The 20,525-nt window shown below is 34.2% G+C and overlaps 2 protein-coding genes across 2 annotated transcripts in view; one reads left to right on the top strand and one right to left on the bottom strand.

Annotated features, from left to right (window-relative positions):
- The window catches only part of LOC106109950 (nuclear factor of activated T-cells, cytoplasmic 2), a gene marked incomplete at its 3' end in the record, with an annotated part of 70,440 nt that extends 54,294 nt beyond the window's left edge, over positions 1-16,146 (bottom strand). The window contains exon 1 of the mRNA XM_013291607.1: positions 15,632-16,146. Coding sequence (XP_013147061.1) covers positions 15,632-15,699 — 68 coding nt within the window. The remainder of the gene's footprint in view (positions 1-15,631) is intronic.
- A 290-nt stretch (positions 16,147-16,436) lies between these two features.
- LOC106110013 (chromobox protein homolog 1-like) lies at positions 16,437-20,426 on the top strand. Its single transcript, XM_013291689.1, has 5 exons — positions 16,437-16,650; positions 17,151-17,270; positions 17,616-17,799; positions 18,970-19,076; positions 19,507-20,426. The coding sequence occupies exons 1-5, from the start codon at positions 16,552-16,554 to the stop codon at positions 19,561-19,563; spliced, it is 567 nt and encodes a 188-aa protein (XP_013147143.1). The 5' UTR covers positions 16,437-16,551; the 3' UTR covers positions 19,564-20,426.
- Positions 20,427-20,525: the final 99 nt, after the last annotated feature.

Raw genomic sequence — 20,525 nt, 5'->3', positions numbered from 1 at the left:
CAATTACAGCATATATTTGAATAATTCTTTTTTTAATAAAAAGCCCTACACTTACGTCACGCTTTAGGCTATATATTTTCACGCCATTAAACTTAGGGGGTAAATATTTTGGATAAAAACCCTAATGTGGGAAAGAGAACATCAGTTGTTGCCAACATCAAGGAAGCAAGATTGCCATGGTTTGACATCGTGTCAAGTCATTTTGACATTTGCAATTGATGATTTGACAAATGTAAACAATAAAAAAAGTATTTTTAATATCATGCGAATGAAGCAGCACGGGAACAGCTAGTACTTTTACAAATAAAAATACCAGTTCCTCAGACAATGTTTTATTAATTAAACTCGGTTAATTTTACAATTTTAAATTTAAATTTCGTTAGTCGAAGCGCACTGTAAATGTACAATCGCATACCGGGTCCAGAGTACAATATGAGACCTACAAACGGATTAGGTGCCGATAGCTATGCAATATACTCCACCCGGCTTCGTTATCTGAGGGCTTATTACGAATATTGGTGAGAATTTCGTAACGTCATATGTGCAGCGCGTTAAGTCCACCAACAAAATTTATCGATGATTACGAATACGTTCTCACATGTCACGTCAATATTCGTGATAGACCCCCTGCTGTCGTGTTTGTCGTTCGTATTGCGTGTTACACGGACCTGTTACATTGATGTTAATCAGACAGATAATTGTTCAATTAATATTTTCTATACACAATTAAATATCCGCTTATTGTCTACAGAACATTGACTGCATACGAATTTGAAAATTCTTATGTTGTAGTTGTTAAAAAAAAATATTAACGCTTATATGAAAAAAACGATACCCACCCATTCAACATATATGGTAGAGTTGTATCATCATTTGTAAGTTTTTTGGTCTAAAAGGTTTAATTTAAGAAAATGTACACGCCATAAGTGGATGTTAACTTATATAACACTTATTAACACAAAAACTTGCAAAATCATTTTAAATTTCTAGAACAATGTATGACAGTACGACCCGTAGAATTAAATTTTCGTATAACCCTTTTATATAATCTATATATATAATAAAATAGAAGTGTCTGTTTGTAATATCAAGAGAAAAATTTCGGGATTTCAGATAGATGATGTATTTGCGTTGCTGATAGCGAAAATCTCTTTAAAAAAATTTTGTCTGCCTGTCTGTCCGCAAGCCGCGCTTGTTCTGGGTAATCGCCGAAACGGCTAGGCCGATTTCGTCCGGACTTCACTGAAGGGTAGCTGAAAGAGACGGGCATAATAGGCTACTTATTTTATCTTAACATTCGTGAACAAAGTCGCGATCAACAGCTAGTGTTCAATAAAATTTACAATTACGCACTATTACGTACGAGGTTGCATTTTATGAAAAAAAAAATTATACATGGTTTTTATTTTTTTTGCAAATAATTTACGGTTACATAACATAATTTTTCCGACAACTTTAAACTTTCGTAGTTTTTAATAAGATACCAGCTTTCGCCGGCGACTCCGTCCGCGTAGAATTAAAAAAAAAAACAAAAGATAGTAGCCTAGTTCTAGAACAACCATCCATCCATCCAACTAAATTCTCGTATTTATAATATTAGTATGAAGTATAGCATGGGATTCAAGTTGGGGAAGGCCATGTCCAGCTGTGGGCAGATAAATGCTGATGATGATAAGATTCAAACACCTTAATTGTTGTCAAAATTTGCTACCTAATTTGTACTCAAAGAAATACCATACTTTCCTTTGTATTACAGTACTACCAAGCATTTAATACGCAAAATATCTTTAAAAACAAACCAAACATCATTTAGATTTGTACACGATAACAATTTCTTATATAACAAGGCTACAATCGCTGGGGGCAATGACCTTACAAACGTATGATAAAGCCTTCGAACGCGCGTTTATCTTACATACTCAAGTATTCATAATACTCTGTTCATATCCTGTGTAAATATCAGATTTGCTGCTATTCCCACGTGTGGATAATAAAGTTTAAAAACCTTTTTTTTAACATATATCATAAGGTGGCAAACGAACAATCGACCACCTGAATCCGCCAAACTCGCTAAGCGACCGCTGCCCATAGACATTCGCAATAACGAATGCGTTTAAAGGAAGAGCTTCTATCGTCAATTCCGCCTTTCCTTTCTTTTACTTATAAGAAAAAGGGTGGGAAAGAGACTAAAGTTGGAACTCTGACACCACACTCATCAAAATGCGGAGTTACAAAATGTTTTCAAAATTCAAATTCACAAATGACAACCATGGTAACCTTGTATCCTTGATGTTGCCAGCTTATATTTTAAGGTCCCTTTCCCACATGAAGGTTTTTTCCAATTTATTTTTAATAGCGTAAAAAATACCTAAAGCGTGTAGTAAGTGTAGGGCTTTTTATTAAAGAAAGTATTACAAAAATATGCTGTGATTGCTGACATCCTACGCCACGAAGTAGTGTGTTTACGCTTTATTAGTATAATTTAAAAACATTTGCGGCCTCTTGTAATATGAGACATGCTTTGTAAATGTATTCATGTACATTACATCATAGATGTATTTTAACATATCGCTACACATTTTTCATTATTAAATGTAACATACGTAAAATGTGAAAAGTACACATAGTTTGTTACGTAAGACCCTTAGTGTGGATACAGCTGGCTACCTTATGTATTTAAATACGCTCAATTGTTCTATGTTTTGCAACGAATACAATCAAGGCCTTATTGATTTATTTAAAACAGTGTTACATACGTAAGGTTGATCTAAAAACTGATTCACGTCAAATTCTTGATATGTCAAAAGATACATGCTTCTAGCTTCTAAATTATGCTTCTAGCTTTTCCCAAGATTGTATCCACGTAGAAATAAAAAAAACAAAAGTAAACAGCACATGAGTTCCTTCTAACCATTCTCTACATCTATGCCAAATTTCAGTTTAAGCCTAATAATTCTTTTAGTATAGATGACTTAATAAATCATGTGTTATTACGTAATCTAAAACTAAGGATAATGATATTTTATTGATTTAAAAAATTAGACTGCAATTATCATTGTTAACGTAATATGCGATGACCTTGAATGAGATATCGCATACGGTGTTGCTTTTAGATACAATCAATGGAATGAAGATACAAATATATGGATCCGTTTTATCTTTTACAGTAGATATATATTTTTAAGGTACATAATTACAAACAATTATTTTTCACTCGTGGTTCCAGTACTCACTATTAAAAAAAAACAAAAGTAAGTGTCCTATCTGTTCTTCCACACTATACTCTACATCGCCAATAACATCGATATTGTTTAGCCGTCTAGTAAGATAAGGTTCTAAGATATTCACACCTTATTCTTCATTGACATAAACAGCGTAAGTTTCATTATCAGCCTTTGTCTGCCCACTTTTGGATATGGGCCTTCCTCAATACCTACAGAATGCGGTCCTCCACCGCACTTAATGAACAATCCATGCAACGTTGTTACATGAGACGAGATGTTACTGTTTTTTTCGTATAGGTAGATATTAGAGTAATAATATGATAACGTGCATATGAGGCATGTGAGGCATGCGCCTCGGCGTGCGTTCAGACAACGCTCCAAGGCCCTGATAAGAGGCGATTAGATAGCGCCGGCAGACCCGCCACGATATGCCGCCTACGGTAGCTAACCGAATAACATGTATTTACTCTCGCTTAGTGTCTCCTTACATTGATTGACTAAGAAAGATACTTAGTATAGATTATTCCGCTAAATCACTATTATCACCATTTATATTACTACTAGCTTTAGCCCGCGATTCCTTACGCGTGAAATTAAAAAAGTAAGTAGCTTATGTATTCTTTCAGACTATCCTCTACATCTGTACCAAATTTCATTGCGATCCGTCAGTTTAGGCTACAAACATCGATCTATCCTTCCATCTAAATTGTCGCATTTATAATATGAGTAAAAAGTAAGATATTTTCTCTAAAATACCGTCTAATAGAGTACATATTCTTCGAATATTACCTGTCACTTGTAACCGCTTGCCGCGTGGCTTACCACGTGTCTTACCACGCGTCTGCCTATTTGCTATGTCTTCCGGTTCCGTATGCTGGTTGATTTATAAAATACGTTCCAAATTTAAATTCGTAATAATGAATCGTTCATTTACATGAATTATAATACTACTGGTTACTTATGTAACGATTTCTCCGTTAAAAAAGATATTTCCGATTGAATATAATCAATTAAGTATCTTTTTCACTTTTTAAACATATTTAAATAATAAAATTGGAATAATAATGAGTACTTCGATATTTACAAAATAATATTTTGTCTCTACACTCCCCCACACCACGAGGGCGAGTAAATATTTCTAAAAATGTAAAGTCAAAAACCTCTGAACAAACACGACAATATTAAAATAAGCACATCACTGTGAACTCCGATCACCTTGTTATAGTCAAACAAAAAGGCACATATCTTGCAAATTAAAATTAAGACCATTGTGATAACATTATCAGTCACGAGACGTTTAAAATTAGATAACAGTGCAGTTTGAACTGTACACTTGTATTGTGATACTGAATGTGGCGCTTTGTTGACTTACCATGCCTACCTGCCATTCGTAACTTACAATTCAAACAACAAATATAACAGTTTCCACGAATTAGCAACATTGTATTATTAAACAAAGTCTAACAAAGAATTAATATATCAAAGGAGGTTTCAAAGTAGCCCCCTTCGATAAATTAAGGAGAAATCAGCATTGTATGGACATGTGTTGAAGAGGGAACAATCATGTAGATGAAATTTAGTTAAGACTGTGGTGTGACTCACTGATAGAGGGTAGGCAGAGATGTTTGGATTGGATTTCCGCGTGGGATTTTAAAAAAAGTAAGTATCCCTTTTGTTCTTCCAGACTATCCTTTATATCTAAGTCAAATTTCATCGAGATCCGTTCAGCCGTTTAGGCTACAAACTCTAACAAACGTTCATTCAAACATTCGCTTATACAATACTAGCTTTCGCCCGCGACTCCGTCAGCGTGGTATTAATAAAAACAAAAGAAAGTAGCCTATGTGTTCTTCCAGACTAACCTCTACGTCTATGCCAATTTTCATCCAGATCCGTTCAGTCGTTTAGGCTACAAACTCTAACAAACATCCATCCATCCAAACTTTAACATTTATAATATTAGTATGAAGTATGATTACTAGCTTTAATAGAATTAAAAAAACGAAAGTAAGTAAGTAATATGATCTTCGAGACTATCCTCTATATGTCAAATTTAATTGAGATCCGTTCAGCTGTTGAGGCTACAAACTTAAACAAACATCCATCCAAACTTTCGCATTTATAAATAAGATTAATTTGCTATATCGTTAAAATGTATTCGAAGAACTATGAGAGATCGTTGGTATCGCACAATCTTGATTCCTACGCTACTGATAACGAAGTATATTTGGATTAAAATTGTCAGGCGCTGATAACAGTCACGTAAATAATATAATACTTTGTGCAATTGTATGTTACGTCATTATTCGTAGTACGGTTCAAATCTTTCTTTGTTTTACACTTAGTTTATTATCACGAATTTTATCACCTCGATATTATAATACCAAAGTATTCTACGCAAATGTTAATTTATAATTTAGACTTGTGTCTGTCTATACTATTATAATAAAGCGTAAACACACACTTCTTTGTTGCCTAAGATGTCAGCAATTACAACATATTTCTGAATATTTTTTTAATAAAAAGCCATATAACCCTACTCTTACGTCACCCTTTAAGCTATATATTTTAACGCCATTAAACTTAGGGGGTAAAAATTTTGGATAAAAACCCTAATGTGGGAAAGAGACCATAAGTTGCTGCCAACATCAAGGGATCAAGGTTGTCATAATGTCATGTCATTTTGACATTTGCTATTGATAATTTGACAGATGTAAACAATAAAATAAAATTTTCATAATTTCATGCGGATGAAGTCGCACGGGAACTGTTAGTTTAAAAATAAAATCATTTGTTTTGCAGTATTTTTTTTACATTTCCTAGACGCACACACTTTCTTTACAGTCTTCACAGTACCTTAAAAGTTTCATTCTCGTTGTGGTCGTGAATATAACAAATATACAATTTTTGTATATTTACATTGTACAATTCTTTGTCAGTTTGCATCCGCGTCAATTAAGTTCAATGAAGCGTGATCAGCCAGGGTCTGCATGCTTAGTCCTTGACATCGGGTACAAATAAATCGATCAAAGGTCGCCGCTCCGTCGCATTTGATACACTTGGAAAAATCATTGTCAATACAACTTACTGTTAAACTCAACAATGAATCTCTACTTTTGCTTATTTATAGGTTTGTATAATGATTCAGGCAAACCTTGATAGACGAGAATTTATAAATTACTAGATTTCGCACGTGACTCCGTCTGCGCGGATTAAGAAAAAAACAAAAGTGATTAGCCTATGTGTTCTTCCAGACTATCCTCTACATCTGTACCAAATTTCATCGAAATCCGTACATCTGTTAAGGCTACAAACTCTAACATCCATCCATCTAAACTTTCGCATTTATAATATTAGTATGAAGTATGATTAGAAGGGAGGTCGATAAATTTTTGTACTCTTTTGTAAAACTTAGTTTTTGATCAATAAGTGAGCCAGTGATAGCGTAAAAGGTGATCGAATACATTGATTTAAGATTTTATGGTTGTAAGAGCAACTTTCGCTGTGCTGTGCATAGTTCAACAAACCGGCCACACTCAGAGACGCGCCACAACTTTAATATTCATTAAGATATATTTTTAAAGGGTGATTAACCTCATTCCTGGGTTTATTCCGACACAGTACAATATCAGTTAATATTGAATACTTGACGTAATATAATTTAAACTATATTTGATCTTAAATTAATCATACTAATATTATAAGGGCGCAAGTTTAGATGGATGGATGGATGGATGTTTGTTTGAGTTTGTAGTCTAAACAGATCTGGATGAAATTTGGCACAGATGTAGAGCATAGTTTGGGAGAACACATAGGCTACTTACTTTTGTTTTTTTTAATACCACGCGGGCGGTGTCGCGGGCGAAAGCTAGTAAACTAATAAATTCGTGTGGAAATTATATAACCCAAAATTTAATTAAAAAAAAATGGTTATCTATACTAATATTATAAAATAGAAAGATTTGTATTTTTGTATATAATAAGATAACTCAAAAATTACTGGGCAGATTTCAAAAATTCTTTCACCGTTAGAAAGATAAATTATCTGTATGTAACATTATCTTTTATTATTTTTTAATTTACGGAGACGAAGTCGCGAGCAATATCTAGTTTAAATAATTAATGTAATTTCAAACATTTCAATATTCTTCAAACTTAATTGGAAATAGGTGAGAGTAATACATTCTTTAGACATTTGGAAAACACAATAAAAACGTATGTAGCTCCATTTTCATACTGTCCATACACAATTGTATAATAAAAAAAAATGTTTTAAAAATAAAAGCAAATCCACGTTCAGAAACGAGAAAAATCAACTGATAAAAATTTAACATTGTTAGTTCGTTCGTTAACATCTAGTTTACTGTTTCGTTATTTGCTAAGCTCAGGAGGTTACTTCTATCTTAACATCAGGGGTGTGTCCTACAATAAACAGCGTATCTTAGTGCCGCAGTAAACATGACATAAACACGGGTGAACGTAACTGTGTACTACGCAGTTTGAGGGGCACCGAACGACTCGAATGTGTTGGACGATATAGGGGGCAGAGGAAGGGGACCACGTGAAAGTTGTTTTTAACGTAGTCTTGTTTGTTTATTTTGTTTAATATATGGTGAAATTGGATCGAAACTGTTATTGTGCTCCAATTTATAATTATTAATACAGTAATTTGATAAAGATCTCGCAATCGGCCTAAAATAGTCTCTTTGAGAAAACAGAATAATGTCTATACGGCAATAGTTCAGTAATTTGCAGATTGGGAAGGACTAACAGATGTACTAAAAAAAGCCAAAAAAATTGAAGTTATTTAATATAGAAAAATGTTTTCTGATTGCGATATACAATGAAATTCTTTATTTTTTAATAATTGCAATAAAGCAATAAATAAAGTCGTCAGAAACGAAGGCATTTCCTTCTATTGACCATAAAAACGCCATACGCAGAAGTTCCATAGAAGACATCATTACGTTTTTACTGGAATTAAAATAAAAAACGCTTCCATCTTGACATGATAATGAATAAGTTAGCATTAAAATGCACCAGACTGTATCGGTGTTGTACAGTCAGCCTCATAAATGTGTACATTTACAAAACTTGTATACTCATTGGATTACAAAAATACGCGGCACATCTATCGTATACTTCCAACGAACTTTTGCAGACCATCAAGATGAGAAAAGTAACGTAACTCGGCCACGTGCTCAGGCATAACAAATATGAACTCCAACTCATCTTGATGGGAAAAGGAGTGTTGGTCGATGAAAGAAATTGTGGTTACAACATCCGAGAGTGGACAGGAATAGCGAGTGCCGTCCAACTATTTCGCCTTTCAAGAGTAAAATTTGGAGAACTGGCCACAAACCTTCGTTAATCGGAGAAGCACCTTAAGAATACATCCAACACATGCACATATCATTGACGAATATGTGGATACGTTTTAAACCAAAGACATATACAGTTTTGTATGTATACAATATTATGCAGCTAACTGTACTTACGCTGGTATGTGGGTTGAATACTACGAATATTGTGACTCAAGATAATAGAGTACAAGTGTTAATTAAACCTACGTACTGAGTTTAAGCAGAACCAAACAGTATCTTAACAAAATTACAATGCAACTTTGAATTAAGTGAAACACTAGGCTAAACGACTTATATCGGCTGAATTTTCTTCAAAAAAAGCCTAAACTTGGGTAAAGACCCCACTTTAATGAGTATTGATTTAGTTGTTAATAGTCACTTCTTCATTAACATGTAAAAAACTGTCTACAGATAATATTGCCGTAATAATCTATCAATAATATCATATTAAAACAATAAAAACTAAAACGAAGCACGTGTGGAGTGCAGCCAATATCTTCACAATTAGGAGCATTCATTGTTCTGAGCCCAATCATCGCTGATGTATTCGCGTTACACATAAACACTGCGAATTACCTAAGAACCGTGCGATAGTAACTACAAGGTCAAGGCTGATCAGCCACGCTTGCCCACGTCACGCGGGAACCGAGATACACCATCCGTCTCCGTCGCACCTTGGTAATTTCGCTAATTAGAGCGTGACAGACGGAGAATTGCGCACGCGCATCTCTACCGTACATCACAAGACTTCAGTGGCGTCCGCATTCTCGGCTGAAAATAAATCATCGGAGAAAATGTCTGTCAACATTATGTACAGCGTTTATTTGATGTAATTAAGTTTGTTTTAAAAACTTTTATTGCATGTAATTTCTTTTATTAACTATTTTTACACATGTACAATAACAATGCAAACATTCTTTAAATAGAAGTAGTTATAATAAGTCTGTAGTCATCGTTATCTATATAAAATATACCAATAATTTCGTCTATACGACAACCCTAGAGTTCCCCAGTCAACAAGTCTATTGCTCAATTACGTAACATGAAGCGCTTGTTAACTGGTCCGATTGTGCAATGATATGTCAGTGACACTCCCGCTGGCTACACTGCTCCTTCGCGCTAACATAAAACTACTATATTTTAACACCTTGATGTTAGAAACATTAGTTTACGTGTAAACACGGCTACCAAGCTTTTAGTTTCAAAGATAAACTATAGGCGTCATTGTAAAAGACACCTCTTTAAAGACATGCAAAAAACTTGTAAATATAATTCTTTTACAATAACTTTTTAATTCGTAAAGTTTATCTTTTTTAGATACTCATATGATCGTCAGTTGTCTCAATAGACTAGGCCTTGGATAATACACGTACACTCGTCAAAGCTGGCAAGGTAGGCGTCGTGTTATTAAAACATCGCAATGTTATCGTAAGCAGGAGGGGATGGACGTATTGTTACTGAACGACAGTCATAATAGGACGCCTTACAGTTTGTAAAATATCAAAGCTTGTGAAATTTATTGTATATTTAAGAATGTACGGTTAGAATATACTATTTATGATATAGATTTATTCGATGGATTTCAAGCGAAAATTTTATTCAGAAAACATACTTCATACTTATAGATGCGAAAGTTCAGATAGATGGACTGATGTTTGTTAGAGTTTGTAGCCTAAACTGCTTAACGGATTTCGATGAAATTTGGTAATGTAGAGGATAGTCTAGAAGAACACATAAGCTAATCACTTTTGTTTTTTAATTATTTCACACGGGTGGAGTCGCGGGCGAAAGCTAGTTTTAATATAGTTATGTTTTACAGTGGTAGAGCCCACTTTAACATCGCATGAATAGGCCCCGGTTCGCCCGGTGTAATACCACGACAACACAGAAGACAGGCGTGAATGGGGACCAATTCTGCGTTTCGTCTGATGACTGTGCGTGCTAGAAGCCTAATTTTAGTCTTTTTTCTCTTCAAGCCCTCTTCTTAAAGGGAAGAGAAAGGATGCGAAGTGGATTTGTCTGGAGATGCAAAGAAATATCTTACTCCCTCTCTCTCTCTCTTTTGGTATAACACTTCCTCTATTAATTAAAGAGCATCTATAAATGCGAATGGATAAAAATATATAATTATAGCCGAATAATATCCATGTAGATTTGATTTAAAACAATAATCCCTTTCACGTGATTACAACACTGTTTGATTAAAAACTTTCAAGCACTGCGCACTTTTATGCTACACAGATAAAATTGATAACATTTTTGTGAATAAAACTTTGGCCCACGCGAGTCAACGACACAAACCCATTCATGTGACGTCCATACCTAATTATCTTATCTTTGTGGCTTCCCTTTACACGTTTAATTAGATACCACATGTTCTACTTGATAACATTAACTATTAAGTTTCGACCACTGAAACACGTACAACTTAACTCAAAACATAACATTTATAAACAAGCAAATATTACTTGCCTACTACAGATCTAGTAGTCTTGTACACTTTATATTTTCATAGAAATTGTACACATAATAATATTATAAGATGGCAAAAGCAAGCGGCCACCTGAATCCACCTGGAAAGCGACCGCTGCCCACAGACATCCACAATTGACGATGCGTTGCCTACCCTTAATTGACGGAGAAGGAGACGCACATAGAGAAGATATTTCTTCTTCCTACAAACTATCCTCTTAAGAAAAGGATGGAAAGGGAAAGGGAGTAAAATTAGGATTCCGGTACCACATTCATCAGAAAAAACGCGGAAACGGTTCCACTTTACGCCAGTTTTCTGTGTGGTCATGGTATTACACCGGGCGAACTGGCCAATTCGTGCTAAGGTATTAAAGCGGGGAATGTTAATTCATAGGTTCTTTCATGATGCACAATTTATTATTGTCTACAAAATCCACATTTTGACTAACACAGAGGCTATCGACACAGAGAGTACATGGATGCGCTATTTTGTTTACTATGAGTTAACAGAAGTTTCTTTAAATGACACACAAGTTTAACAAGATATTTGTTAAATATCGTGTTTTATCGTAGTGGTAGTATGTACAGAGCGTGTCTTGGTATCGAGTATCGATCAGTACACAGGCCGGCGCGAGCCCGCTGACCCCGCCCGCCTCTGATAACTAACAGATAAGTGCACTTCGCATACTCGTATGCCTGCCTGCTAACACCCGACTGTAGCATACATACATTACGCGACCTAGCCAAACTATACGGATCTAGACCGTTATTAGTACCTATCTTTTGTAATTAATAATAAATTATGTTTAGTTACTTCATCCACGTCATTAAACTAATAAACGGTTTAATTTTAAATAAGTGACAGACATAAATAAAATAACTTTGATATATCTACTTGTTTGTTTATCTGTGGAGTTTATATTGCATATAATATTATTGAGCCTAACATCAAAAGATCGTGCCGCTTTTGATTTTCGATCCGGGTCCACAGACTTTAGCTACAAATAACTTTCTGCCGACCTAATAATGTTATTGCATATGTGGACCATAAATAAATCTACAAATCTCTCAACTTCGTTAAAATCGAGGCGAAAAAAAAAATTAAAATGATCTTTAAAAATAGTAACGAAACTATTCAAGTTTTGCTTACTCTGTGCATATTTTGTAAACATTGTCATAATATGGACAAGTCTATTTTGTCAGCTATTTGTGACGTAATGGATATATCTAAAAAATCGGTAACAAACTTAGCTAAGCTAATAAGCTAAATTTAAATAAAATTAGTTTTTATACAGGTTCAGCGTCTGTTTAAAAAAAAAAACACCGTTATAAGCGATCAAAGATAGTAAACGTACATCATAATGCAGCATGCAATGTTCATAATATTATTTTCCTGTCCAACATTCGTTATTACAACGCTTGCGTTCAAATAATAAACAATCCGTAATCCAGACAGATAACCCAATTTAATAACGAGTTAACTCATTATTTATCTACACAAAGTATACAATACAAATTATTTTTTAAATACTAAAGTAGTCAATTAGACAAACGAATGATGCAGTATAATTAAATTAAATATTTTAACAGGAACGTTTTGTCTATCTCGATAACTAGTCTGTGAACGTAAGCAATTCTTTTCATTCGGACTTCTTTTGTTAACGGGTTTCAAACACAGACATTCTTTTCACTGACGCTACTAGTATTTTGTTCTCATTTAATTTTCGCCATTTTGGCACTGACGGTATAAAGATAGAACAAGAACCGTCGCAGACTACAGATTTTATCGGCGGATAGTTTAGTCGGCTCGACGGCCAAGACTGTCGGCCGATAGTCTGGAATCTGCAGGGGCTATTAGCCGACAGTAACAACTAGTGTTATTATATCGGAACGAAAAAAAACTGTCATTTCTAAACAGCGAATTGTGTGGAATATCTATAAAGGTCGATTTCAAAAATGATTTTTTTTAAATAATAATATCCGACTAGAATTACTTTTGTAACGTTTTAGAAAGTGATCATTTACGCGTTCATTCTTTTATAAGTCTACATAACACGTGACAATTTACCGAGAACTAAGTCGTTTCCTCGAATCAAGAGGAAAATCTTTAATAGAAGTTCGCATCTAACTTGTTCTATGATAACGCAATAAAAGCAAGGTTTATTTATTCCGAGACACACGTGATAGTTACGGAAGCTGCGGGAAGGCCGGTATTAACTTCCCTAGAATATCGTCATTTAACCTCACACACGGTTAATTACTGCTGCACAGTCATTAAGAAGTCTATCTTAATGTCCTAACTAGACTAAGTGGCTACCTTAATTACGGATTATCGAGAAAGTCTACATTTAAATATAACAGTCCGAACTCAAGTAAAGTCTGCCTTTAAAAGTTGGTCATTTGAAGTTATGGACAGTATCCAGAATTAAGGGTTAGAATACACATGCCAGCGATATTTGCATGCTAGTTACTAGTTATGCCAGTTACAAGCATGAGTAGAAAATTAAATACGACATGATATTTTTATAGAGACGTTATATGAACATTTTAGTTGCATGTGTATTCCCGCACTTATAGTTAGCGACACATTGCTTGTCTGCCCCTTTTAAAACGAATTCTATAATTTATAACTGAACTACTGATGGTTTAATTCAATCTCCTAGTTTTTTTCAATTAAGTGTATACCACAAAAACACTACTTGCGTAACGCGGAAGCGTATGCCACGGTGAAGCGTAATTTTTTTTCTAAGAACTTATAAATTACATCAATACGCAACTAGAATGCTAACAGATATTGTTTTGCACCTCAAATACACCGTTTTACAATTTTGCACACCATACTTATTTACTACAAAACTTAAAACTTCTAACGCTTTTAGTATTGTATATGCAGACAGTACTTACTACTATTAGCAATTTTCTTGCGGTGTTTGGGTGGCGTAGTTTTAATTACGAATTATGAACTCGCTCACTTTCCACAAAATTGTAGCAATTTAATTTATCCTAGTGCTTGTGGGTCTAGAAAAACTTGCTACATACTATCGAAAATATCATTGGGGGCTCATTTGGGCGCCGCCGACGAGATGAAGAATTATGATTTTACTTGCGGCAGTAAACGTGTTAATTTAAGTACTCACTCAATCATAGAACGCCCGATTCAACGGATGTTAGCTGAGGCGATAACATTTTTATAATTTTACTGTGTCGCAGAGTAAGGTTACCGGACGCGGACGCATTCGTAGAACGCAAACAATACGAATACCAACATTGATTATAGTAAGCAATCACGCCTGTAAACTTGAGGGATAAAAGAGTGTAAAAAAATTACAAACCAATCTCTCCGCTACATTTTATTGATTCTAAAGCAAAAGTTCACTCTTATATACGTAATCTTTATGGAGGGTCGACACAGTTTGTATTACTCTTCAATACTCTATCTATATAAATCTTCGCCTTCTTACGCAGATCTTTCACGTATTCTATCCATATATTCTGTAAAGTACTAAAAATGTCAGAAACATAAAATGACTCATCTTCAAAAGAGTATAAAATTATGTAATCCAGGTTGCTAAGGAAAATCTCTCGGCTAAACTGGCTTAAAAACACGAGGATTAAGGGTTCCCTAGGCGACCGCCTCTTTTCACTAGTCGAACAAGGACATACTTCTGTCTCTCTTTCTACAAAGAGAGCGAGTGTGATGTCTTCCTTTCAGATGTACAATCGCGGAAATCAGCGGTGTCCCACTTAAAAAATTGCCTTCTGCAACGAGACAAAGCCTTTCTACAAATAACTAATTATATAGCAGTATGCGGTAAAAACGAACGGATAAAAATGAAAAGAAGCCTTGTATCACGAACCGACTTTTCGTACAGACACATTTATAAGCTACGTTGTATTGATTTTAATCCACGTCTCGTTTGAAATTTTTCAAAAAATTTTAGCTCACCACCGCCAGTGTCCCCGACTGTACATATATCCGTCAATCGTCTGAAGTTGAACACGGAAGGCGTTCAACAAGTCTACACATACGTGACTATCAGGTGAAACAAGAAAGCAAAACGAAACTCGCGCTGTGAAAGTATTAATTAACTAGTCGACTGAATCGTCTCTAACTGCTATATTTTATAGTTATTTATCTTATATGTTAACATTTCCTATGTTGAGTCCATACTATAACATTATTATGTAAAGAGCTCGTAATCAAGGAGATTCCTAGCAAGCGCTTAATTAATTGTAACGTAATAGAGCCAGATTCAGTATGGTATTTCAAACGAAAAAAGTTTAAAATTAAGATAATATTTCAAGGCAATGTCATGGTTTAAAAACTCAGTATAATAGCCAAATACTATATTTTTAGCACAAAGAACGTACAATTTGCTGAGCATGCGAATGAATAATCTGTTTACACAAACAATAATTACCGACTTGTCAAACAGAAGCAACAGGTTGTGCTCGCAGATTAAATGTTTGAATATTTTTATGATAACGTTCTGTGCGTGACGAAGATATCGGAAGCAAGAAGGATGAGGACCACTATAAAAACAAATAGTAAGTAACCAGGTCAATACCAACCTCTCGCTACATTCCCTTGCCCCACCGGAGCTCCGTTCACTTTGATCCGTCTCCCGTCTGCTGTACATTTCAAAAGCATATTTCCAACACGCTCACGTCGTGTGATCCATTCAACATCCAATTTAAGCAACAAACGTTTTCGAAGATTATAAACACGCAGTTCCTACATAATCTTCGGTGCGAACCGTTCGGTCGCCGTACGTGACGTCAAAAGTCAATTTGAAAGCACTCGAAACGACACAAAAACTTGTTATCTTACTGTCTTATAATAATTGCCCTAACTATATAGATTTAGAAAATGTTCACAAAACACTATGACCACTCATATAACTTCTTGATATTTTGTTAGAACACACAATTAAACCTTTAAATACAATCTACGAAACAACACACCGCTAGATCGTTTCATTTGATGGTATGCGTGAGTCCACTCCACTTGTTAACTGACACCGATCCAACAATCATATCAACGAATCAACAACAAATTGGAACTGAACTGAAGCAGAGTCGGAACGCCAATTTGCGAGTGACAGCTCGCGTCAAATGTCCAGGTGACTGCTGTCAAACGAGAATTATAGAATTTGACAAACCACCTAATGAAGTTAGCTATAGCTGGGGAAACTAATTTGTTTTTACATTAATATTTCTTTTTATTACAATAAACATGATTAAGTGAATGGAGTATTACAAAAAGGATTGTGAAATACAAGATATTTAAAACATTGATTATATTTTAAAGGAATTAATACATTTCATTTCACGAATAGGTTTTACACGTAGTTTAATGTCAATCGAATTTGACAGCGCGCCATTTTGATACATTCAGAAAAAATAGAAGCGCTTTTCGGACGGTTATTTCGGAAGCGTTTGGAAGCGTTTAGCGTAACTGTTATAAAACTTGTTCCATAATTGTATTAGAAATGGGCAAAAAGGACAAAAAAGGCGAAACAAGTGATCCGTCCAGCGAAGAAGAATACGTAGTGGAAAAAGTGCTTGATAAAAAAATAGTCAAAGGAAAGGTTAGTTTAGTCGAATTTTGAATTTTGATATTTTACAAACCAATTTTAACAGGTTACTTATAATTTCTGTGTTATATACGTATAATTTAAGTGATTAATTATTCAAAATGATACATTGCTTCACTTGAAATGTATTGTTTTGGATATATGACGCGAACTTTTATTTAAATACTTCAGCTTTTGCATTCAATTAGATTACTTATGTTACATGAAGCAGACAGTTCAGACATTATTGTTGCTAAATCTACTACGATTTAGTTAGGAGTCGCACAACTATGCTGTGCGCTAAGCCATATTTATGTAAACAAACTGAGGAAGATTTTATTTACTGATCTCAATGCATGAAAGCTGTTCAATAAAATGTAACAAATAGAATAATTACTTGTATTAAGATGTCTCAATTGCAAAAAGGCCTGCCTGGCTTTAAAATCATTTTTAATAGACTTCAAACAGGAGAAGTTTCTCATTTGTTTCTGCTGTGTCACCTCATGTTGTTTTAGATCCAATATCTGCTAAAGTGGAAGGGCTACAGAGAAGACGAGAGCACATGGGAGCCTGTTGAAAATCTCGATTGCGAAGAGTTGATCAAAACATTTGAAGAAAATAGAAAGGAAAAAGAGGTAGGTGTCTTGCGGCTTGGCGAATGTTGGGCAGATAGTATAGTTGTGCGGCAGGACATTAAGGTATATAGGGAGAGCAGATATGCAACTTTGAGCCACCAAAATTATTGATGCATTTAGTAATTGCGTTAAATAGATATTAAGGGAAGCTTTTTTCAAAAAAAAAAAATTTAATTTAGGGAGATTCCTAAGTATCAATACAAAACAAAATGGAAAAATACTTAAACTAATAGGTTTTCTGTCAAACTTTGTTTATACTGTACAAGTATATTGATGATTTTTCAAGAAATTAGGAGACTAATAGTTTCATAATAAGGTTTGCTTAAAATTGTTATTTTATTATAGAAATCCAAAAAGACTGAAGAAAGAGGCAAGAAACGAGTTCGAGAGTCAAGTGTGGAGACGAGTGTGTCGGGACGCAAGGGCCGCGGCACCAGTGTCTCCTCTGTTGAGGAACCTAAAGAAAACAAGCGTGAAAAGGATGAAAAATCAGGCTTTGATAAAGGTTTAAAAGCTGAAAAAATCATTGGTAAGTTTGGTATTGTTAATAATATTCACCATCATCACCAGCTCACTATACATCCCCAACGAGGGGCTCGGAGCCTACCCTAAATAAGGGTGACTAGGCCATAGTCAACCACGCTGGCCAAGTGTGGGTTGGTGGACTTCACACATATCTTTGAATTTCTTCGCCGATATGTGCAGGTTGCATCTCAATGTTTTCTTCACCGTTAATAATATTAATCTGTGCTAATGTTATAAGAGGAAAGATTTGTATTTTTGTACGTAATTAAATAACTCAAAATATACTGGGCAGATTTCAAAAATTCTTTCACCATTAAAAAGCTATATTATTGCCGAGTAATATAGGCTATATTTTTAAATTTTATCTAGTGGATGTCATGAGCATATAGTTATAAATATAAATAAATCCAATATTTATGAATTGTCCATTTAACAAAAATTTGCATACAGTACATATCATACTCTTGTTGCAATATAATACTTAAAACAATGTCAGAAGTCTGATATCAAATGTCTCAATGTAAGCTGACAGTTGTAACCCAAGTAACTTTTTTATTTGGTTTTTAAAATTCCAACACAAACCTTATCTACCGTTTCGATCCATAGTTTTCATCCAGTGGCATAAAAGATAAAAATTGTGATATCTAAACTAATGGTACAAATGCGAAAGTTCAGATGGACGGATGTTTGTTTGATAGTATAGCCAGAACTACTAAATGATTGTCAATGAAATTTGTCACAGATATATAACACAGTCTGAAAAAACACTCATGCTACTACAGTAGAACCTCGATAACTCAAACATTGGTAACTTAAAAAAATAATATGTTCCCTTCCCATCAGAACCCAAAACCTCTACAACATAGACCCTAGATAACTTAAAACCTCTATAACTTAAAATATTTTGTGTTTCCCTTGGACTTTAACTTATCTAGGTTCTACTGTGTGCTAGGTTTTTCAAATTCCATGCAGAGGAAGTCGCTGGTGAAAGCTAGTTTACATCATCATCTCCCTCCTTATCCTACTCCAGTAGGGTCGGCGCATCATCAACACTCCCTTGATCATGTCACCTTTCACGCAATCCATCCATCTCTCTCTAGTTGAAGAAAACTAGTTTATGTAGATAATAAAATTATTATTTATATAAATATATATATGTAAATTGTAATTGCAGGTGCATCAGATGCTACAGGTGAATTAATGTTCCTAATAAAATGGATGGACTCTGATGAAGCCGAGCTGGTCCCCGCCAAAGTAGCCAATGTTAAATGTCCTCAACAAGTGAGTCTGGTTAATTTACTTAATAGTTGAATTTGAATAATGAAAAAACCATAAGCCAGTGATTGTCCAGATAATAAAATATATTATATTAGCCAATTAGATATTTGGAAAATCTATTCTATATTCTATCTATAAATATAATAAAATGGGAGTGTCTGTAATATCAAAAGAAAAATTCCAAATTTCGGGAAGGTAGATGTATTTGCGTTGCTGATAACGAAAATGCATTTAAAAAATTTTTGTCTGTCCACAAGCTGTAATCTCTGAAACAGCTGCAAGATTTCGACCAGACTTTCACTGAAAGGTGTAGACAGCCATATTATAAGCTACTTTTTTATTACTATTTTTTGAAATTGCGAACGAAGTAGCGGGCAACAGCTAGTGTGTACAAGTGAAATGCGTGAAAAATGAGTTATTGATAAATTTTCAGGTAATTTCATTCTATGAAGAGCGGCTGACTTGGCACACGCCAACAGAATCTGAATAATATCGCAGTACATGACTCAAATGGACTTGATACAAGAAACTTACTAAATTTAGTGTTAATTGGTTGTAAGGGCTTATATAGTTATATGTGTGGTGTACAAGTGTTGTGAAGTTTGTGTTCGATGAACTTGCAGTATTGCAACAAATGTGAACAGTTCCCTACCAATGTATTTATTACACAAGTGATACTTTGAAGGTAACAAGTGTTATTTTTTTAACAGTTCATTAAATTTCAGTTACTTAGGATTCCATTTTCAAAATAATGTTTTTTTTTTGTTTTGGAATATAATCTTTTTATGTAATTTTCTAGTGTAATGTATATGTATTGACTAATGTTGAAATATCAGTATATAGATTTATGAAGTAACTTTTAGTGTGAAGACTTCAACAAGATATTTCTATACTGTCATAGAAAATGTATAAAATTTCTAGTAAATTTATTTTTTACATGCGGAAGAAATGTTTCTGAACTTACAACTGCAAAACATTTAATGAAAAGTCACTTTGTTCTAATTGTGTTGGAAATATCTTAGATAAACAATTTTAGGTAAATTGTTGAATAAAACAGTGTTAATGAAAACTTTGTGACGGAAAAAAGAAATTCTGTCGTTTTAATAAAATTGGGATCAATTTCGTTTGACTGTAGTTTATTTTTTGACCGACTTCCCAAAAGGAGGTACTCAATTCGTCTGTATGTTTTTTTTCTGTATTTTTGTAGAATATTGTCAGTTATAAGGCAAGAAACTTTTTGAAATGACTATTTTTGTTTTTCAAATGAATATAAATGTTGAGAAGTTACTTGCACTCAGTAAGCCTGCGTGACATGCATGTGATGTTTATAATAAAACTACTTTAATATAAATAATTGTTTTATTTGAGTATCAATAAAATATATCAGAATAAGAAAGAATACATTTAACGATATATTACTACACAAATATACTAAAATAACTGCAAATCGAA

The sequence above is a fragment of the Papilio polytes genome, unplaced genomic scaffold (assembly GCF_000836215.1).
Source record: "Papilio polytes unplaced genomic scaffold, Ppol_1.0 DF820956.1, whole genome shotgun sequence".
Taxonomy (NCBI): domain Eukaryota; kingdom Metazoa; phylum Arthropoda; class Insecta; order Lepidoptera; family Papilionidae; genus Papilio; species Papilio polytes.
This window is presented reverse-complemented; position numbering and strand designations above follow the sequence as displayed.